Source organism: Trachypithecus francoisi, unplaced genomic scaffold (assembly GCF_009764315.1).
Source record: "Trachypithecus francoisi isolate TF-2019V2 unplaced genomic scaffold, Tfra_2.0 Lachesis_group3, whole genome shotgun sequence".
Classification (NCBI taxonomy): domain Eukaryota; kingdom Metazoa; phylum Chordata; class Mammalia; order Primates; family Cercopithecidae; genus Trachypithecus; species Trachypithecus francoisi.
In genome coordinates this window covers 15,467,425-15,490,648 of record NW_022681468.1, presented here as the reverse complement: position 1 = coordinate 15,490,648, position 23,224 = coordinate 15,467,425, and the positions used below count along the sequence as shown (strand labels likewise).

Below are 23,224 nucleotides of genomic sequence, written 5' to 3'. Positions count from 1 at the left end.
AAGGGGTCCCCCACGCCCACCCCACCCTTCAGCAGGGACCGAGCCCGGCCTTCTCCCAGGGCCTCTCTCCCCTCCCCGCGCCGGGCAACAGACACGGGACAGGAGGAGGAAAACTTCCTCGCCACTTTTCTCCTGCGTTCCAGGGCAGAAAAAAAAAAATAGACAGGACTTTTCAGTAAATGTCTCACGTCTCAAATCCATTGTAAATCAGTGCGCCCACCCCAGTCTGTTCACGTTCCTACTCGGCGCCCCCATTCCCCACCCGTCACCGCCATCCACCGGCTGGTCTGAGGGATTCAGAAAAACTACACGAGATATTTGGTTGCGAAGAATGGGGTCCTTTTCGGGAGTGGCTAAACCTCGGGGACAGGAGTGACCACTGGGACCCGGTCCGCCCCGAGGCCGCCAGCCTAGCGCCCCGGCGGGAACAGGTGTACCCGGCCGGCTCCCGGCCCGGCCGAAAGCGCGGCGGGGTGCCGCGCTGGACGCAGAACGTGGGCGCCGGCTCCAGAGTGAAAAAGCTCCGGACTCCAGGACGCAGCCCCAACCCCGGCCGGGAGCCACTTACTGCGTCCCTAGCGGCCCGGGGCCACCCGGGGCCCCGGCCGGGTCAGGTCTGCGGCGTCCCCCAGCCGGGCTAGAGAGGAGCCGGTGCACCAACAAAGGGGCGGGGAGCCAGGCACACTCACCCAGGTCACCAGCGGGCTCTGCAGGAAGAGCTCCAGGAGCTCCGAGACGGTCACGTCCATGCTGAGGCTGCGCCCGCCGGCTCCGCACCTCCCGTCCCGCGTCCCCGTTCCCCCGCGCCGCGGCACAAAACGGCTCCGCAGCGAGCACCGGGCGCGGAGCTGCGGCGGCTCGCGCCCGGGAGACAAAGGCGGGGCGCGCGAGCCCACGTTCCGCGGCTTCGGCGGCCCCGCGCCCCGCCCGGGTCTGGGGGAAGGGGAGGGCCCGCCGCTCGGGGAGGAACAATGCGGGCGGCCCCGCCCCTCGGCGGCCCTGGGCGACCGGCGCGCCGCCTCGCGGTGCCAGCCCGGGAGCCTGGGAGCCCGGGCGCGGGACGCGGCTACGCGGGGCGCTGGGAGGGGGCTGGTGGCCCGCGGCGGGTGGGTCGCGGCGCCCGGTTCCCAGCCCGTGGGACCGCGCGCCCTCGCTGAGCGCAGCCTCCCGGCGTGTGGAGCCCCAGCACGTGGCGCCTGCCTGCGCGCGTGCGCCTGCAGCCGGGGCCCGAGCGCCACGTGCGGACTGGGGCGCGCGGGCACTGGTGCGCGCCGGGAGCTGGGACGCCCTGCCCTCCGAGGTTGCTCTGCTCTCCGAGGTAGCCGCCAGGCCGCCGCCGTTCCGGGCTTGGGGAGCTCGGCCCTGCGGGCTTGGGGAGCTCGGCCCTGCGCCTTTGCGGACTCCTGGCAGGTGCACGCCCCAGGTACAGCCAAGAGGTCCCGCAAACCCGCACTCCTCACGGTTGTGCCCGGCGCCAGAAACGCGCCCCGACCCTGGGGCCGGGCCAGTGGGCAAAATGGGGAAACTTTATGTTGAGTTTAGGCCATAGGGGCGCAGCCCATCGCGCCCTACCGTGCCCCACCGTGCCATGTTCCGGGCTGCCTGCCTTCTAAAAGTTCCTGCAGGAAGCAGGTGATGTGGCCTCCCCGACCCGGGCCCGCCCCCACCACTTTGCCGGAGGCGAGCCAAATTCCAGCCGGGGTTCCTAGCAGCAGCTTAGTGGCAGGCGACAGAAAAAGGGCAAAGGCCCCACCTGGCTGGAAGGCAAGCCCAGGGGCCGGACCTCCATGCGGGACGGCACGAGGCAGGAGCCGGCTCCAGGCTGGTCTTGGCCTGGTAATAATTTCACACCACCAGGTGGTCCTTGTTCAAAGCAGTGTAGACCATTTTACTAATTTAACCCACACGATCGCCGCATTTCCCAGCTGGGCCAACCGGTGCGGAGTTGACCCGAAGCGCCCTGTGTAGCGCTTGGCAAGTATACAGCAGGCACTAAATGGCTGCCGACAGGCTAGATGGTAATTTTGAAAGTCGGCTTTGTGAGGTGTTGGGGCTGCGGCATCTGCTGGTGGTGCGTGGTATTACAGCCCAGCGCTGGCAGACCCCGTTGGGCTGGGGAGGGTTGTGAGATTATGGCCTGAGAGCCAAGGAGGGCGGTTAGGGGTCCCTGGAGACTGTGGAAGGTGGGGTAGCATAAAAGACAATGGGGGACTGCGGAGGAACTAAAATTTCGAGACCACATGGTTTTGTTGTGCACCAGAAGTTCATTAGAAGAGTTCCTTAATTGCTTCTCAATCCGCAGCGCTGGCTCTCCACCACGCGGATTAATTTAACAACTCTAATGATTGCTCTGTGAAATTTGAAGAAACTGGCTTAAGCAAAGACCACAAGAAAGAAGAATTGAGATCAAAGAGGAGTGTGTACCATAGCTGTGGAGGAGACCATGAAATGTCCTGTAAACCATTTCAAGGAGTTTGATTTTTATACCAAAAACAATGGGAAGACACCACAGGTTTTTGGAGCAGCATCTCAGACATGTCGAAAAAGATGTTTTGATCCCTAAAATAATGAGAGAAAAGACCAGAGAGAGGTCTTCTGACAAGTTCAAGATTTTACCAAATGTTGCAAGAACTCTGCAATCCTTATGGTAGTAAAATGCTGGAAAGAAAATTCTGCATTGAAAGAATGTCTAACAGCTCACTATAATGACCTAGCTTTTTATGAATAATACAAAATGGAATACCTGAAGGAAAAGGAAGAATTCAGAAAAACTGGAATTTCTACAAAAAAAGACTACAGAAGCTGCCCACAAGTGTGTAGACAAATATTCAGATGACATTCAGGAACTCTAATATTCATGGAAGTCGTTTATAGAATAAACCTTAAATAATGGACTCAAGAATGTGTGTTTGCTAATTATGTGTGTATCCTAATTATGGAAATATTAATTTTATCTGAAATAAATTTTTTTTTTTTTTTTAGAGACGGAGTCTCGCTCTGTCACCCAGGCTGGAGTGCAGTGGCATGATCTCTGCTCACTGCAAGCTCCGCCTCCTGGGTTCAGGCCATTCTCCTGCCTCAGCCTGACTGTAGCTGGGACTACAGGCGCCCGCCACCACGCCCAGCTAATTTTTTGTGTTTTTTAGTAGAGATGGGGTTTCACCGTGTTAGCCAGGATGGTCTCGATCTCCTGACCTCATGGTCCGCCCGCCTTGGCCTCCCAAAGTGCTGGAATTATAGGCGTGAGCCACCTTGCCCGGCTAAAAATTTTTTATTTAAAAAATGTTCCTTAGTTGCTCATAATGTAAGTTAGTTCAAAAATAGGTATAATGTGTACAAACACCGCTCTTTGCTTGGAAGCAAGCAAAAAAGTAAGGGATGCAGATGCGGCCAAAGTTATTTTTCCAAATTTTTTGGAAAGACAAGGATGAGGGATCTTTAAAGTTATTTGTTGAGGCCGGGGCAGTGCCCCACACCTGTAACCCCAGCATTTTGGGAGGCCGAAGTGTGTGGATCACGTTGCCCAAGAGTTCCAGACCAGCCTGGCCAAAAAAAAAAAAAGAAAAAGAAAAATAAGCTGGGCATAGTGGTGCACACCTGTGATCCCAGCTACTCCGGAGGCTGAGAATCACTCGAACCTGGGAGGTGAAGGTTGCAGTGAGCTGAGATTGCACCATCGCCCTCCAGCCTGGGTGACAGAGCAAGACTCTGTCTCAAAAAAAAAAAAAAAAAAACCACACACACACACATTTATTGAGTAAGCTTACTCTCTCACACTAAGAAATACAGTGGACAAATGCCTTTTGACAGTTGTGAGACTTTTCCCATCCTAGCGAGGGAATTTTCCCCTGGGGACATTGACAAGGCCCTGGGCTACAGCCATGTCAGGAATGTTTGCTTTGGGATCAGTTAGCTGCTGTGTTGGTTCATAATCATTGATGTATCTGCCACCATGCGGTGGCTTGACCACGCCACCAGCCGGTCATTGTTCAAAGGATCTAACTCAGCTTCCTTGTTCCCTAGGAGGCAATGGGGCAGGTACGCTGGATGGTGCCCCAGGTAGCAGGGTTGGAAGGCTTCAAAGGACTGGGTGGCCTGGACACGTTACCTCCTAGAAGTCACTTAATCTGCAAAATCAGGGTAAGACCATTTTCCCCATATGACTTGACAAGACAATATTAAAGCTCAAGGTGATGCATGTAAAAAGATTGTGGAAGCCATAAAGCTTTGTAGAGATATATAATCACTGTCTCTTCCTCATCTTCTGCCCCATTCTGCTACCCCTGCTTTAATAAAAACTTTTCCCGAAGTCTCCATCAGGCTGGGGCATAAGCTTCAAGGAGCAAATGCACAGACCCTCCACTGACCACTACACAGAGAGTCCCACTCCCCGTCCATCCTTCCAGAACATCCTTGGCTTTCACTCCATCCATCTGAACCTTAACTCTTTTTTAAGTTTTTCCTTGTTAATCTCTGGATATAAATGTATATATTGCTTAATACATTGCTTCCTGGATAGAAGCAGTATTTTGTATTCTTCTGATAAAGGAATTTTCTACCCTCTCAGAAAATACTGACTCAGCAGTGTTAGCTAATGGCATTTCTACTTTACTACATTTCTAATTTCTAAATTGTTCCTACAACTTTGGGTGGGGTGAGGGAATGGCTTTTTTTTTTTTTTTTTTCGAGACTGAGTCTTGCTCTGTCACCCAGGCTGGAGTGCAGTGGCACAATCTTGGCTCACTGCAACCTCTGTCTCCCGGGGGTCAAGCTATTCTCCTGGCTCAGCTTCCCAGGTAGCTGGGACTACAGGTGTGCACTACCACACCGACCTAATTTTTATATTTTTAGTAGAGACGAAGTTTCACCATATTGGCCAGGCTGTTCTCAAACTCCTGATCTCAGGTGATCTGCCCACCTCGGCCTCCCAAAGTGCTGGGATTACAGGTGTGAGCCACCATGGCTGGCCACAAAATACTATATTCTGTGATAGTTTTATATTGTCACAGATCTGACATTTTGGAACATTATTTTATTTACTTAATTAATTACTTTTGTTTATTTATTTTTGAGACAGAGTCTTGCTCTGTTGACCAGGCTAGAAGTGCAGTGGCTGAGCGATCACAGCTCACTGCAGCCTCAGTCTCTTGGGCTCAAGTGATCCTCCTGCCTCAGGCTTCTTAGTAGCTAGGACTACAGGTGAGCCTCACCATGTCCGGATAATTTTTCTTTTAAATTTTTTAATTCTTAGTAGAGACGAGTTTGCTGTGTTGCCCAGGCTGGTCTCAAACTCCTGAGCTGAAGTGATCCTCCTGCCTCGGCCTCCCAAAATGCTGGGATTACAGCCCACCATGCTGGGCTGGAACATTCTTAAAATATTGGAAATTAGGCTGGGTGCAGTGGCTCACACCTGTAATTCCAGCACTTTTGGAGGCCGAAGTGGGTGGATCATGAGATCAGGAGTTTGCGACCAGCCTGACCAACATGATGAAACCCTGTTTCTACTAAAAATACAAAAATTAGCCAGGCATGGTGGTATGCACCTGTAATCCCAGCCACTCAGGAGGCTGAGGCAGGAGAATTGCTTGAACCCCGGAGGCGGAGGTTGTAGTGAGCCGAGACTGCACCACTGTACTCCAGCCTGGGCGACAGAGAGAGACTCCGTCTCAAAAAAAAAAAAAAAAAAGGGAATTAATATTATTGTCAAATTCAGGAAAAGCATCAAGGATTTGGGGTGCTTTGGGATGCAAGGCATAGGAGAGTATCTATGTTTCAACCTGCTGCTTGTTAATGTGACACTGATATTTTGGGGAGCATTTCAACCTATTTCAAAGATTTTTTTTTTTTTTTAAGAATAGGAAATAATACACTAAAACGTGGAAATACAGCTGGGCGCAGTGGGCTCACGCCTGTAATCCCAACACTTTGGGCGGATCATGAGGCCAGGAGTTCAAGGCCATCCTGGCTAACACGGTGAAACTCCGTTTCTACTAAAAAAAAAAATTAGCCAAGCATGGTGGCACGCACCTGTAGTCCCAGCTACTCGGGAGACTGAGGCAGGAGAATTGCTTGAACCCAGGAAGCAGAGGTTGCAGTGAGCCAAGATCGCACCATTGCACTCCAGCCTGGGCGACAGAGCAAGACTCTGTCTCAAACGAACAAAAAAAAAAACATGGAAATGCTGAAGTATACACGTAATATTGGAAACCAGGATGCTCAAGTAAACGTATTTTCAACTAATTTATTTTTCCTTTAACTTTTTCTTAAGGATATAGTTTAAATCATGAAAATGCTGATATTTGTCAAATTTGGTCCTACAAAAATGGCAGTTTCATATGGTTGAACCTAAAGACTAACAGTATTTAAAAATTTAAAAATAAACATTATAGAATTTCTGCTAAGTGCTAAACATTATGATAAGCACTTCAAACAAGACACGAACCTGCTCTCAAGAAACAATAAGAGGTCAGGTGTGGTGGTTAATGCTTGTAATCCCAACACTTGTGGAGGCCCAGTTCAAAACCAGACTGAGCAAATATAGTGAGACCCCGTCTCTACAAAAAATCTAAAAATTAGCTGGGTGTGGTGGTGTGCACCTGTAGTCCTAACTACTTGGGAGGCTGAGGTGGGAGGATCACTTGAGCTCAAGAGATCGAGGCTGCAGTGAGCCATGATCATGCCATTGCACCCCAGCCTGGGCAACACAGCAAGACACTGTCTCAAAAAAAAAAAAGGAGTAAGAAATAATCACAGATAAATTTAAACCATCTGCATTTTTAAAAGTTATATGCAGACAAGTAAAAATAATACAAGTTCAATCATGTATTATGATGCTAGATGCATCTGAAACTGGATAATACAATATATTTTTTTTTCTTGAGATGGAGTCTCACTCTCACACAATGTCCGCTTGCTGCAACCTCGGCCTCCAGGTTCAAGCAATTCTGCCTCAGCCACCTGTGTAGCTGAGACTACAGGTGTGCACCACCACACCCAGCTAATTTTTGTGTTTTTAATAGAGACAGAGTTTCACTATGTTGGCCAGGCTGGTCTTGAACTCCTGACTTCAAGTGACGCACCTGCCTCAGCCTCCCAAAATGCAGGGATTACAGGCGTGAGCCACCACACCCGGCCATACAATATAGTTTTATGTAATAAGACAACCTTACATGAAACCTTACTAGAAAATGCATAAATTTGGGGTCACCAGAGATATGGATTTGAGTCCTGGCTATGCCGTCTACTAGCAATGTGACTTGAAACAAATTCTTAATGTCTCTTAGCAATGGTTTTCTTGTCCACACAATGTGGCCCCTACTACCTCCCTCCCAGGAATGCTGTCAGAATGGGGAACAATCTATGTAAAGCGCCTGGTACAGCCTAAGTGTTCAATGAAAAGTGGCTTTTTTGATCATTGAAATTATTAAATTGTTACATTTATAGCACTTGATATTTTTCAAAGCATTCTCACTTATACTATCATTTATCATAACATCTCAATGGAAAAGAGAGTCTAGTTAATGTGATCTGCCTAAACTGGCTGAGCAAATTTAGATTTGGGACTAAGAGCCAGGCATCCTGAATGGTTCCATGCTCTCTCTTCCTGATCACAGGCACTGAAGAAATAAGCTGTATTGTAAAGCTATGTGTCAGCTCAGAACTATGTCTTCAGTGACAACATAATGAAGACTAGATGTGACCCTTGATTTTAAGAGCTTGATGGTGCATAGGAAGGACAGCATCTTGGAAAGCATGTATACGGTACAGAAATAGTACAATGGAGAGTGTGTTTACACCTTAACTTCTTTTGGGGAATTGTGAAAGGCTTTGCTGGGGATGTGATATTTGGCCAGAGTACTTCAGGCTGAATAAAAGCTTGTTCTGCAGATAGGTGGGAAATGTTACATGTGGCGACTTTCTGGGGCCACTGTCGTGAGGGTAGTAAAAACAGTTTACTAAGATAGTTGTAGGTAAGGAAAGACAGATTTATTAGAGAAATTAGGAAAACCTGTTGCAAGGAAGTAATGGGCTGGTCAGCAAGTGAAGAGCTGACTGCAAAGAGACGAAGGCTTGCTGGGGATTTTTCGGTATGCTCTTGTGCTGTGTGCTGAAGAGAGCTTTGTGCAGTGTCGATAATGCCAAGGTTGCAGTGAGCTAACTTGCATCTTTCTATCAGCCGAGGGTCTGCTGATAAGTCGGGTGCAGGAAGATTTTGAGTTATTCGTGAAGGAGAGCTGTGTGTCCTGGACCATAAACAAAGGCTGACTTACGGCTTATCTGCTTTCTCTTTTTGCTTTCCCCTGGTCCCGCTAAGCCTAGCTCCTTTTCCCTTGCTAGGACTCCACAGTAAGGACATTCTAGGCAGAGGGCACACCACGTGGAAAGGCATGTGGGAACCACAGGCAGCCCCACACTGCCGAGACACAGAGGGAGGTGATGTTACTGGGATATGGGCGAGGTGGGCAGGGCCCAGTTTCTGAGAGGGCCAATGGGCTTAGTCCAGGAGTTCGGACTTTATCTTAAGGAAAGGCGGGAGCCATCAAAAGGGCTAAAGCTGGACTGGGCCTTGACTAGGTTTGCTTTTCTTTCTTTTTTTTTTTGAGTCAGAGACTCTGTCGCTCAGGCTGGAGTACAGTGGTGCAATCTTGGCTCACTGCAACCTCCATGATATGGTTTGGCTTTGTGTCCCCACCCAAATCTCGCCTTGAATTGTAATAATCCCCACGTGTCGAGGGCAGGGCCAGGTGGAGATAATTAAATCATAGAGGCAGTTTCCCCCATACTGTTCTGGTAGTGGATAAGTCTCACAAGATCTGATGGTTTTATCAATGGGAGTTCCTGTGCACAAGCTATCTTGCCTGCCGCCATGTAAGATGTGACTTTGTTCCTCATTTGCCTTCTGCCACGATTGTGAGGCCTCCCCAGCCATGTGGAACTGTGAATCCATTAAACCTCTTTCCTTTATAAATTCCCCAGTCTCAGGTATGTATTTATTAGCAGTGTGAGAACAGACTAATACAGTAAATTGGTACCAGGTAGTGGGGTGCTACCTTAAAGATACTCAAAAATGTGGAAGCAACTTTGGAACTGGGTAATAGGTAGAGGTTGGAACAGTTTGGAGGTCTCAGAAGAAGACAGGAAAATATGGGAAAGTTTGGAACTTCCTAGAGAGTTGTTGAATGGCTTTGACCAAAATGCTGATAGTGATCAGGACAATAAGGTCCAGGCTGAGGTGGTCTCAGATGGAGATGAGGAACTTGTTGGCAACTGGAGTAAAGGTCACTCTTGTTACGCTTTAGCACTAACAGACTGGCAGCATTTTGCTCCTGCCCTAGAGATCTGTGAAACTTTGAACTTGGGAGAGATGATTTAGGGTATCTGTCAGAAGCAAGCAGCAAAGCATTCAAGAGGTGATTTAGGTGTCGTTAAAAGCATTCGTCTTGGCTAGGCGTGGTGGCTCATGCCTGTAATTCCAGCACTTTGGGATGCAGGTGGATCATTTGAGGTCAGGAGTTCGAGACCAGCCTGGCCAACATAGCAAAATCCCGTCTCTACTAAAAATACAAAGATTAGCCAGGTGAAGTGGTGTGCACCTGTAATTCCAGCTACTTGGGAGGCTGAGGCACAAGAATTGCTTGAACCTAAGGAGGCAGAGGTTGCAGTGAACCAAGACTGTGCCACTCCAGACTGAGTGAGACTCAGTCTCGAAAGAAAAAGAAAAGTGAGACTTGAAAAAAAGTGAGACTCAGTCTCAAAAAAAAAAAAAAAATTGTATTATGTATTCACAAAGATATGGTTTGGAACTGGAACTTCTGTTTAAAAGGGTAGTAGAGCATAAAAGTTAGGAAAATTTGCAGCCTGGTGATGCGACAGAAAAGAAAAGCCCATTTTCTGAGGGGAAAATTCAACCCACTGCAGAAATTTGCATAAGTAACGAGGAGCCAAACGTTAATCACTAAGACAATGGAGAAAATGTCTCCAGAACATGTCGGAGGTCTTCATGGCAGCCCCTGTCATCACAAGCCTGGAGGCCTAGGAGGAAAACATGGTTTCCTGGGCTGGATTCAGGGCCCCGTTGCTTTATGTAATCTGGGGACTTGGTGCCCTGCGTCCCAGCCGTGGCTAAAAGGGGCCAGTGTAGAGCTCAGGCCATTGCTTCAGAGGGTAAAGCCCCAAACTTTGGCAGCTTCAACCTGGTATTGGGCAGGAGTTCGAGACCAGCCTGGTCAGCATAGCAAAACCCTGTCTCTACTAAAAATACAAAGAGTAGCCAGGTGAGGTGGTGTGCACCTGTAATTCCAGCTACTTGGGAGGCTGAGGCAGAAGAATTGCTTGAACCTAAGGAGGCAGAGGTTGCAGTGAGCCAAGGGCCCCAACTAGTAGAGCTGTGAGAAGAGGGTCACTGTCCTCCGGATCACAGAGTGGTAGAGCACCAACAGCTTGGACCTTGGGAAAGCTGTGGCCTGGAAAAGCCACAGACACTCAACACCAGCCAATGAAAGCAGCCAAGAGTGGGACTGTACCCTGCAAAGCCACAGGGTGGAGCTGCCCAAGACCATAAAAACCTACCTGTTGTATCAGTGTGATCTGGATGTGAGACATGGAGTCAAAGGAGATCATTTTGGAGCTTTAAGATTTAAACATTTCTTTCTTTTTTTCTTTTTTTTTTTTTTTGAGACGGAGTCTCGCTCTACCGCCCAGGCTGGAGTCAGTGGCCGGATCTCAGCTCACTGCAAGCTCCGCCTCCCGGGTTCACGCCATTCTCCTGCCTCAGCCTCCCGAGTAGCTGGGACTACAGGCGCCCGCCACCTCGCCCGGCTAGTACTTTTTTTGTATTTTTTAGTAGAGACAGGATTTCACCGTATTAGCCAGGATGGTCTCAATCTCCTGACCTCGTGATCCACCCGTCTTGGCCTCACAAAGTGCTGGGATCACAGGCGTGAGCCACCGCGCCGGGCCGGAGCTTTAAGATTTAATGACTGCCCTGCTGGAGTTTGGACTTGCATGGTGCCTGTAGCCCCTTGGTTTTGGCCAGTTTCTCCCATTTGGAACAGGTGTATTTACCCAATGCCTGTATCCCCGTTGTACCTAGGAAGTAACTAACTTGCTTTTGGTTTTACAGGCTCATAGGCAGAAGGGACTTACCTTGTCTCAGATGAGACTTTGGACTATGGACTTTTGGGTTAATGCTGAAATGAGTTAAGACTTTGGGGGACTGTTGGGAAGGCATGATTGGTTTTGAAATATGAAGGACATGAGATTTGGAAGGGGCCAGGGGCAAAATGATATGGCTTGGCTCTGTGTCCCCACCCAAATCTCACCTTGAATTGTAGTAATCCCCATGTGTCAAGGGTGGGAGTAGGTGGAGATAATTGAATCATGGGGGTGCTTTCCCCCATACTGTTCTCACAGTAGTGAATAAATCTCATGAGATCTGATGGTTTTATAAATGGGAGTTTCCCTGCACAAGCTTTCTTGCCTGCTGCCATATAAGATGTGACTTCGCTCCTCATTCATCTTCTTCCATGATTGTGAGTCCTCCCCAACCATGTGGAACTGTAAGTCAATTAAACCTCTTTTCTATATAAATTACCCAGTCTTGGGTATGTCTTTATTAGCAGCATGAGAATAGACTAATATACTCTGTCTCCCAGGTTCAAGTGATTCTCATGCGTCAGTCTCCCAAGTAGCTGGGATTACATGTGTGTCACCATAACTGGGTAATTTTTGTATTTTTACTAGACGGGGTTGCACCATGTTGGCCAGACTGGTCTTGAACTCCTGGCCTCAGGTGATCTACCCACCTCAGCCTCCCAAAGTGCTGGGGTTACAGGCATGAGCCACCACGCCTGGCCAAGTTTTGCATCTTAGAAAGATCCCTGTGCAACCTCAATAACAGGATTAAAGAGGAAAAAAAGGCAAGGAGATAAATCAGAGTTTTGCAATAATTCCTGTGAGGGTGATCAGGGTCTAAACTAGAGCAGGGGAGGTGGAGAGGAGGGTTGGTGATTGAATGTGGAGGGGTTGGGGGATTTGGATAGGGTAAGAAGACTGAGTTGTGTCACCAACTTTGGGGAGCCTACCCAAATTTCTTTCATGGCCCCTTCCTTGATAAAGCCTAGTCAGTGGATCAGCCACAGGCTTGGTAGAAATGCAGTCTCAGAACCCTCTCAAGGCCTACTTGAATCAGAATCTGCATTTGAGGCTGGGCACAGTGACTCATGCCTGTAATCCCAGCACTTTAGGAGGCCAAGGCAGGCAGATCATTTGAGGTCAGGGGTTTGAGACCAGCCTGGTCAACATGGTAAAACCCCATCTCTACCAAAAAAAAAAAAAAAAAAAAAAGAAAGAAAAATTAGCCAGGCTTGGTGGCAGGCATCCCAGCTACTCAGGAGGCTGAGGTACAAGAATTGCTTGAACTTGGGAGTGAGCCAAGATTGCACCTCTGTACTCCATCCTGAGTGACAGAGCGAGAGTCCATCTCAAAAAGAAAAAAAAAGAATCTGCATTTGAACAAGGCCCTGATTGATTCCTAGGCACCTTTAAATTGAAGAAGGCAGCTCAAGAAAGCGTTGCTTTCATTCACCCTTTCATAGCTAGCTGGCCTCCAGCACGAGCCTCAATTTGGTAAAGATAGGTTTACTGTAAAGGTGCGGGATTAAAGGGTGTATCACAATATATCCATGTTCAATAGTGTCTGGCACCAGAAGTATCTGGGTAATGGAAGAGCAACAGGTTTGAAATGTACAGGACTAGCTAAGTGACACGGAGTAGATAGCTGGCAGGAAGAAGCAAAGAGGGAGATTTCTTTGAGCCCCAGACTCTGCTGGTTCGTTTCCAAATTCTAAACTTGTAGCATGTTTTCATGTGTAACAGTCAATAAGCAAGACTAATGTTTATTGTTTAATACCTAAGAGTGAGCACATTTGCAACAATGGCTTACTTATTTAAGGGGATTTAAAAAAAATCAACAGAGAAATGACTTTGAGATCTTGTCGCTGAAAAGTTTCCTGTAATCTTTGCTCGTGTAACTGAGGCAGAACAGGACAAAGCATTTTTAGGACCTGATGCAGCCTTTGAACGGGGGTCCTAACTCTGGGGTTCTGAACACACCTTTTTATGAGTAAATGTTAAGATCAGGCCAGGCGCGGTGGCTCACACCTGTAATCCCAGCACTTTGGGAGGCCAAGGCAGGTGGATGACTTGAGGTCAGGAGTTCGAGACCAGACTGACCAATATAGTGAATCTGTGTCTCTACTAAAAATACAAAAATTAGCCAGGCATGGTGGCATACACCTGTAATCCCAGCTACTCGGGAGGCTGAGGCAAGAGAATCACTTGAACCCAAGAGGCGGAGGTTGCAGTGAGCCAAGATCGCATCACTGCACTGCAGCCTGGGCAACAGAGTGACACTCTGTCTAAAAAAAAAAAAAAAACCCTAAGTGAACCACCAACAATATGTAAAAGTGCTTGTTTCTCTACCCTACCACTCTACCAGCAGAGGGGACTGTCAAATGCTTGAATCTTTGCAATGTGATCAATTAGAAATGGAGTCTCATAGTAGTTTTAATTTGCCTTTTCTCTTATTGCAAGTGAACTTGAACATCATGTTTCTGGTAAATCTTTTAATATCTCAGCCAGGTGTGGTGGCTCACGCCTGTAATCCCGGCACTTTGGGAGGCCAAGGTGGGGGGATCAACTGAGGTCAGCAGTTTGAGAACAGCCTGGCCAACATGGCAAAACTGTGTCTCTACTAAAAACACAAAAATTAGTGGGACGTGGTGGCAGGCACCTGTAATCCCAACTACTCGGGAAGCTGAGGCAGGAGAATTGGTTGAACCTGGGAGGCAGAGGTTGCAGTGAGCTGAGATCATGCCACTGCCCTCCAGCCTGAGTGACACAGTGAAACTCTGTCTCAAAAAAAAATATCTCTATATGTGAACTGTCTTTTCAAATATCTTTTTTCCATTTATCTATAAGATTTTTGGACATTGTCAATATTTTAAAGAGTTCTTCATATAAATTAGGATTTTTGCCCCTTGGTGATGTATGTCACACATATTTTCTGCCAGTTTATCATTTTTCTTTTGACTTTGTTTTTGCTACAAAAATGTTATGTATTGTTACATATTTATACCTGTCAATATGGTGGATTACATTGACTTTTCAAAGGCTGAACCGGCCTTACATTCTTGGGATAAACCTTAGTTGGCCATGATGATTTATTCTTTTCATGTATCATTAGATTCAATTTGCTAGTAATTTGTTGAGAATTTTCACATCTATATTCATGACGGATATTGGCCTCTAGTTTTCTTTTTCTGTAATATTTTTAGTTTTGGTGTCAGGTAATGATGACCTTAGCAAACAAAGTATTTCTTCTTCTTTATAGCCTAAAAGAGTTTGTGTAGAGTCGATATTTTTCCTTAAATAATTGGTAAAATTTGCCAGTGAAGATATCTGCACCTGTAGTTTTTATTGCTAAAAGGTTTTAAATTATAAATTTAATTTCTATAATAGATACAAACTAACCAGGTTATTTCATGTTTCTTTCTTTCTTTTTTTTTTTTTTTTTTTGAGGTGGAGTCTCGCTCTGTCGCCCGGACTGGAGTGCAGTGGCTGGATCTCAGCTCACTGCAAGCTCCGCCTCCTGGGTTTACGCCATTCTCCTGCCTCAGCCTCCCGAGTAGCTGGGACTACAGGCGCCCGCCACCTCGCCCGGCTAGTTTTTTTTTTTTTTTTTTTGTATTTTTAGTAGAGACGGGGTTTCACTGTGTTAGCCAGGATGGTCTGGATCTCCTGACCTCGTGATCCGCCCGTCTCAGCCTCCCAAAGTGCTGGGATTACAGGCTTGAGCCACCGCGCCCGGCCTATTTCATGTTTCTTAAGCTGTATAATATGATTTTGGCTCTGTGTCCCCACCCAAATCTCATGTTGAATTGTAATTCCCAATGTTGGGGGGGAGGGACCTAGTGGGAGGTGATTGGATCACAGGGGCCAGACTTCCCCCTTGCTGTTCTCATGATAGTGAGTTCTCATAAGATCTTGTTGTTTAAAAGTGTGTGTCACCTTTCCCTTTGCGCTCTCTCCTGCTCTGCCATATGAAGATGTGCCTGCCTCTGCTTCACCTACCACCATGATTGTAAGTTACCTGAGGCCTCCCCTTGCTTCTTATATAGCCTGTGAAATGTGAGTCAATTAAACCTCTTTTCTTCATAAATTACCCAGTCCAGTAGTTATTTGTAGCAGGACAAATGTCAGATCAAACTAATACAGAAAATTGGTACCAGAGAAGTGGGCCATTGCTATAAAGATACCTGAAAATGTGGAAGAAGCTTTGAAGTTGGGTCTTGAGCAGAGGTTGGAACCCTTTTGAGGGCTCAGAAGAAGACAGGATGATGAGAGAAAGTTTGGAATCCTAGAGATTTGTTAAATTGTTGTGACCAAAATGCCGATAGTGATATAGACAATGAAGTCCGGGCTGAGGTCGTCTTAGATGGAGATGAGGAGCTTATTGGGAAATGGAGTAAGAGTCACTCTTGCTATGCTTTAGTAAATAGAATGGCAGCATTGTGCCCCTGCTCTAGGTATCTGTGGAACTTTGAACTTGAGAAAGATGATTTAGGGTATCTGGCCGAAATGTCTAAGCAGCAAAGCATTCAAGATGTGGCCTGGCTGCTTTTTTTTTTTTTTCTTTTTTTTTTGAGACAGAGTCTCGCACTGTCACCTGGGCTGGAGTAAAATGGCACAATCTTGGCTCACTGCAACCTCCGCCTCCCAGGTTCACATGATTCTCGTGCCTCAGCCTCCCAACTAGCTGGGATTACAGGTGCATGCTACCACACCTGGCTAATTTTTTTTGTATTTTTAGTAGAGACAGGGTTTCACTATGTTGGCCAGACTGGTCTCGAACTTCGATCTCGTGATCCACCTGCCTCGGCCTCCCAAAGTGTTGGAATTACAGGCTTGAGCCACTGCACCTAGGCCTGCCTGGCTGCTTCTAACGGTGTATACTTATATTTGTGAGCAAAGAGATGATCTAAAACTGTAACTTATATTTAAAAGGGAAGCAGAACAGAGAAGTTTGGAAAATTTGCAGCCTGACCATGTGATAGAAAAAAAAAAACTCATTTTCTGTGGAGGAATTCAAGCCAGCTGCAGAAATTCGCATAAAAAAGGAGGAGCCAGGCCAGGCGCGGTGGCTCAAGCCTGTAATCCCAGCACTTTGGGAGGCCGAGACGGGCGGATCACGAGGTCAGGAGATCGAGACCATCCTGGCTAATATGGTGAAACCCCATCTCTACTAAAAAATACAAAAAAACTAGCCGGGTGAGGTGGCGGGCGCCTGTAGTCCCAGCTACTCTGGAGGCTGAGGCAGGAGAATGGCGTAAACCCGGGAGGCGGAGCTTGCAGTGAGCTGAGATCCGGCCACTGCACTCCAGCCTGGGCGACAGAGCCAGACTCTGTCTCAAAAAAAAAAAAAAAAAAAAAAAAAAAGGAGGAGCCAAATGTTAATAGCCAAGACAATAGGGAAAGTGCCTCAAAGCCATTTCAGAGACCTTCATGGCAGCCCCTCCCAACACAGGCCTAGAGGCCTAGGAGGGAAGAATGGTTTCATGGGCCAGGCCCAGGGCCCTGCTGCTCTGTGCAGCCTCAGGACATGGCACCCTGTATACCAGCCATTCCAGCTTCAGCTGTGGCTAAAAAGGACCCAGATATGGCTCAGGTCAGTGCTCCAGAGAATACAAGCTGGAAACCACCAAGGCTTCCACATGGTGTTAATCCTGAGGGTGCACAGAGGACAAGAATTGAGGCTTGGGAGCCTTGCCTAGATTTCAAAGGTTGTATGGAAACACCTGGGTGTCCAGGCAGAAGTCTGCTATGGGGGCAGAGCCCTCATGTAGAACTTTTACTAGAGCAGTACAGAGCGGAAATGTGGAGTAGGAACCCACACACAGAGTCCCCACTGGGGCACTGTCTAGTGGAGCTGTGAGAAGAGGGTCACTGCCCTCCAGAACTCAGAATAGCAGATCCACTGACAGCTTGCACCATGCACCTTGAAAAGCTGCAGGAGGCCGGGCGCGGTGGCTCAAGCCTGTAATCCCAGCACTTTGGGAGGCCAAGGCGGGTGGATCACGAGGTCAGGAGATCGAGACCATCCTGGCTAACATGGTGAAACCCCGTGTCTACTAAAAATACAAAAAAAAAAACTAGCCGGGCGTGGTGGCGGGCACCTGTAGTCCCAGCTACTCGGAGGCTGAGGCGGGAGAATGGCGTGAACCCGGGAGGCGGAGCTTGCAGTGAGCAGAGATCGCGCCACTGCACTCCAGCCTGGGCGACACAGGGAGACTCCGTCTCAAAAAAAAATAAAAGAAAAGCTGCAGGCACTCAATGCCAGCCGGTGGAAGCAGTTGCAGGGGCTGTACTCTACAGAGCCACTGGGGCAGAGATCCCCAAGGGCTTGGGAGCCCATCCATTGCATCAATATGGCCTGGATGTGAGACATGGAGTCAAAGGAGATTATTTTGGAGCTTTAAGACCTAATGATTGCCCTGCTGGGTTTCCAACTTGCATGGGGCCTGTAGGCTCTTTGTTTTGGCCAATTTATCCCATTTGAAATGGGAGCATTTAGCTAATGCCTGTACACCCGTTGTATCTTGGAAGTAACTAACTTGTTTTTTATTTTACAGGGTCATAGGCAGAAAGGACTTACCTTGTCTCACATGAGACTTTGGACTTGGACTTTTGAGTTACTGGTGGAATGAGTTAAGACCAGTGGACTGTTTGAAAGGCATGATTGTGTTTTGAAATGTGAGAAGGACATGAGATTTGGGAGGGCTCTGGGGTGGAATGACATGGTTTGGCTCTGTGTCCCTACCTAAATCTCATGTTGAACTGTAATGCTCAGTGTTGGGAAAGTGCTTGCATCGCGGGGGCGGACTTTGCCCTTGCTGTTCTCATGATAGTGAGTTCTTGTGAAATCTGCTTGTTTAAAAGTGTGTGGCACCTTCCCCTTTGCTCTCTCTCCTTTTCCACTATGTGAAGATGTGCCTGCTTCCCCTTTGCCTTCTGCCACAATTTTAAGTTTCCTGAGGCTTCCCAGCCATGCTTCTTGTACAGCCTGCAGAATTGAATCAATTACACCCATTTTCTTAATAAATTACCCAGTCATGGTAATTTATTAGAGTAATTACCCAGTCTTGGGTAGTTCTTTATAACAATGTGAGAACAGACTAATACACTGTGGTAGTTTGTGTCTTTCTAGGAATTTCTCCACTTGATCTAAATCCAAATTTTTGGGCATAGAGTTGTTCCTACCACTGCCTTATTATCCTTTTAATGTCTTAAGAGTGTGTATTGATGTTTCTATTAATTTTTCTCTTCTTAATTTCATTGATTTGTGCTCTTTATTTTCTTCTATTTGAGTTTGGTTTAATTTCTTTTTCTAGTTTCTTTGTTTTTTACTTTTAAATTTATTTTCTTTTTTATTTTTTTAGACAGGGTCTCACTCTGTCACCTAGGCTGGAGTGCAGTGGTGTGATCATGGCTCACTACTGCCTCAACCTCCCAGGCTCAAGTGATCTTCCTGCCTCAGCCTCCCAAATAGTTGGGACTACAGGTGCACACCACTACACCCAGCCAATTTTTTTAATTCTTTGTATTAGAGATGAGGTCTCATTATGTTGTCTAGGTTTCTAGTTTCTTTTTTTCTTTTTTTTTTTTGAGACGGAGTCTCGCTTTGTTGCCCAGGCTGGAGTGCAGTGGCTGGATCCCAGCTCACTGCAAGCTCCGCCTTCTGGGTTTACACCATTCTCCTGCCTCAGCCTCCCGAGTAGCTGGGACTACAGGCACCCGCCACCTCACCCGGCTAGTTTTTTGTATGTTTTTTAGTAGAGACGGGGTTTCACCGTGTTAGCCAGGATGGTCTCGATCTCCTGACCTTGTGGTCCGCCTGTCTCGGCCTCCCAAAGTGCTGGGATTACAGGCTTGAGCCACCGTGCCCAGCCAGGTTTCTAATTTCTTAAAGTGGAAACTTATATCATTGTTTTGAGACCTTTCTTTTAGGTTTTTTTTTTAAATACCTTTTTTGAAATATAATTCAAAGCTGGATATGGTGGCTCATGCCTGTAATACTAGCACTTTGGGAGGCTGAGGCGGGTGGATCACCTGAGGTCAGGGGTTTGAGAACAGCCTGGGCAACATGGTGAAACCCTGTCTCTACCAAAAATACACAAATTAGTCAGGTGTGGTGGCGCACCCCCATAATCCTAACTACTTGGGAGGCTGAGGAACGAGAATCACTTGAACCCAGGAGGTGGAGGCTGCAGTGAGCCAAGATCATACCACTGCACTCCACCTTGGGAAACAGAGTGAGACTGTCTCAAAAAAAAAAAACAAGGCCGGGCGCGGTGGCTCACGCCTGTAATCCCAGCACTTTGGGAGGCTGAGGCGGGCAGATCACAAGGTCAGGAGATTGAGACCATCCTGGCTAACACAGTGAAACCCCGTCTCTACTAAAAATACAAACAATTAGCCAGGCACAGTGGCAGGCGCCTGTAGTTCCAGCTATTTGGGAGGTTGAGGCAGGAGAATGGCATGAACCTGGGAGGTGGAGCTTGCAGTGCCTCAGCCTCCCAAGTAGCTGGGACTACAGGCACACGCCACTAGTTACCTCTTTAAAGACCCTGTCTCCAAATACCATCACATTCTGAGGGACTGGGGGTTAGGACTTCAACATATGAATTTTGGGTGTACTCAATTCAGCTTGTAACAGTATCCGTGTTGCAAATCAGTTGACCATAGACACATGGTTTTATTTCTGAACTCTATTTCGTTTAAATTGATCTCCATTTTATATGCTAGTACGACACTGTCTTGATTACTCTTGCTTTGTAGTAAGTTTTGAAATTTGGAAGTGTGAGTCCTCCTCCTTTTTTTTTTTTTTTTTTAAGATTGTTTTAGCTATTTCGAGACCTTTGCAGTTCCATATGAATTCTAGAAGCAGCTTTTCAACATCTACAAATATGTCAGCTAGTGATTCCGATGGGGATTGCATTCTGTCTGTGGATCAATTTGTGGAATATTGCTATTTTAACAATATTAATCTTTCAATTCATAAACATGGGATCCATTTCCATTTATTTAAATCTTTAATTTTGGCCAGGCCTGGTGGCTCATGCCTGTAATCCCAGCACTTTGGGAGGCCAAGGCGGGCGGATCACTTGAGGCTAGGAGCCTGGCTAACATGGAGAAGCCCCATCTCTACTAAAAATACAAAAAAACAGCTGGGCGTGGTGGAGTGCACCTGTAATCCCAGCTACTCAGGAGGCTGAGGCACGAGAATTGCTTGAACCCAAGAGGTGGAGGTTGCAGTGAGCCAAGATCTCACCACTGCACTCCAGCCTGGGTGACAGAGCAAGACTCTGTCCCCAAACAAACAAACGAACAAAACTTTAATTTCTTTCAACAATGTTTTTTAGTTTTCAGGGTATAAATTTTGGACTTCTTTTGTTGAATTTGTTCATATCTTATTTTTCTTTATGCTATTGTAAATGGAATTGTCTTAATTTTCAAATAATTCATTGCAAGTATATAGAAATACAATTGATTTTTTTTTTTTTTTTTGAGATGGAGTTTCACTCTTGTTGCCCAGGCTGGAGTGTAATGGCGCAATCTTGGCTCACCACAACCTCCGCCTCCCAGGTTCAAGCGATTCTCCTGCTTCAGCCTCCCAAGTAGCTGGGATTACAGGTATGTGCCACCACGCCCAGTTAACTTTGTATTTTTAGTAGAGACGGGGTTTCTCCATGTCGGTCAGGCTCGTTGTGAATTCTAACCTCGGGTGATCCGCCCACCTCAGCCTCCCAAAGTGCTGGCATGAGCCACCGTGCCTGGCCTTTTTTTTTTTTTTTTTTTCTTTTTTTTGAGACGGAGTCTCGCTCTGTCGCCTAGGCTGGAGTGCAGTGGCGTGATCTCGGCTCACTGCAAGCTCCACCTCCCAGGTTCACGCCATTCTCCTGCCTCAGCCTCCTGAGTAGCTGGGACTACAGGCGCCCGCCACCACGCCTGGCTAATTTCTTTGTATTTTGATAATTTTTTTGTATTTTTGACAAGGGTTTCACCATGTTATCCAGGATGGTCTCAATCTCCTGACCTCGTGGTCTGCCCACCTTGGCCTCCCAAAAGTGCTGGGATTACAGACATAAGCCACCGCGCCCTGCCCCAGAAATACAACTGATTTTTGTATGTTGATGTTACATCTGCAACTTTGCTGAACCTGCTTATAGTTCTAAGAGTTTTGTATGAATTCCCTAGGACTTTGCATGCAAGATCATGGCATCCACAAACATCTACAAACAGTTTTACTTCTTCCACCTTTTTTTTTTTTTTTTTGAGGCAGGGTCTCACTCTGTTGCCCAGGCTGGAGTATGGCAGTGTGATCTTGGCTCACTGCAACCTCCTCTGCCTCCTGGGCTCAAGTGATCCTCCCACCTAAGCCTTTTGAATAGCGGGGACCAACAGGTGCATGCCACCATGTCCACCTAAATTTTTATTGTTTTTTGAGACGGAGTCTCACTCTGCTGCCCAGACGCTGGAGTGCAATGGCGCCATCTCGGCTCATTGCAACCTCCGCCTCCCGGGTTCAAGTGATTCTCCTGCCTCAGCCTCCAGAGTAGCCAGGCTTACAGGCACATACCACCATGCTCGGCTACTAATTTTTAAAATATTTTTTGTAGAGAAGGGGTTTTGCCATGTTGGCTAGGCTGGTCTGTAACTCCTGGGCTTAAGCCATTCACCCTCCTTGGGCTCCAAAAGTGCTGGCATCGCAGGGGTCAGCCACTGTCCCCAGCTACTTTTTCCTTTCTAATCGGATGCTTTTCATTTAATTGTTTTACCTAAATTGTCTGGCTAAAACCTGCAGTAAAATGTTGAAGAGGCAAGAGACACTTCTTATTTCTGATGTTAGGTGGAAAACATCTAGTCTTTCACCATTATTTTAACTCTAGATTTTTCTCAGATGCCCTTTATCTGGTTAAGTTTGTGTAGTGTATTTATCATGAAATGGTGTTGAATTTTGTCAAATGCTTTTTTGGCATTTATTGAGATAATCGTGTTTTTGTATTTTAATCTTTTGATATGGTTTATTACATTAATTGATTTAAAGACGTTAAACCCACCATGCATTCCTGGATAAATCCCACTTGGTCATTGTATACAATTCTTTGTTGCTGGATTCAGTGTCCTAGTATTTTGTTGAGAATTTTTGCAACCATATTCAGAGATACTACTTTGTAGCTTCCTCTTCTCGTGATATCTTTGTCTGGGTTTTTTTATTAGGGTAATACTGATCTGACAGAATGACTTGGGAAGTGACCCCTCCTCTTCTGTTTTTTGGAAGAGTTTGTGAAGAATTGGTAAAATTCAGTAATGAAGCGAGCTGGACTCCAGGGTTTTTTGTGTGTGGGGATAGTCTTTTGGATTACTAATTGAATCTTTTCACTCGTTATAGATCTCTTCAAATAGTGTTTCTTCTTGAGTTACTTGCAGAAGTTTGTCTCTAAGAATGTGTCCATTTCATCTGAGTTATCTAATTTACTGGCATACAATTATTCATAGTATTCCTTCAAGGTTGGTAGTAATGTCCCAACCAAATGTCTTTTATTTCTGATGTTAATAATCTGAGTCTTCTTTTTTTCTTCGTCAAGCTACTGCTTCTGTGAACAACCAGGGGTGTGTTTTTTCCCTCCACTCCAAATTGAGTCAGCCACTTCCAGCAGTGAAGCTACTTGTTTTTAAGGCTATCCTGCTTAAGTAGAACTACCTAGCTGGTTGAGCTGAGGGGTTGGGAGTGGGGAAGGAAGGTGGCTTCAGGGGATGGGAGTAGCCCCGGGCCAAAATTCTAGACTCCCACTGTTCTTACCCAAGATTATTATTATTTTTTGAGACAGGGTCTCACTCTGTCACCCAAGGGGGAGTGCAGTGGCATGATTACAGCTAGTTGCAGCCTTGACTCCCTGGGCTGAGGTGATCCTCCCACCTCAACCTCCAGAGTATCTGGAACTACAGGGATGTGCCACCATGCCCAGCTAATTTTTGTATTTTTTTGGAGAGGTGGGGTTTTACCATGTTGGCCAGGCTGGTCTCAAACTCCTGAGCTCAAGCCATCTGCCTGCCTTGGCCTCTCCAAGTGCTGGAATTATAGGTGTGAGCCACTGCGCCCAGC

General features: G+C 46.9%; 1 protein-coding gene and 1 pseudogene across 1 annotated transcript in view; one reads left to right on the top strand and one right to left on the bottom strand.

The window, feature by feature from the left end:
• The window catches only part of CCDC88C (coiled-coil domain containing 88C), a 147,368-nt gene extending 146,427 nt beyond the window's left edge, over positions 1-941 (bottom strand). The window contains 1 exon segment of the mRNA XM_033191576.1: positions 690-941. Coding sequence (XP_033047467.1) covers positions 690-749 — 60 coding nt within the window. The 5' untranslated portion in view covers positions 750-941.
• Positions 942-1,052: 111 nt separating this feature from the next.
• LOC117071540 lies at positions 1,053-2,886 on the top strand (annotated as a pseudogene).
• Positions 2,887-23,224: the final 20,338 nt, after the last annotated feature.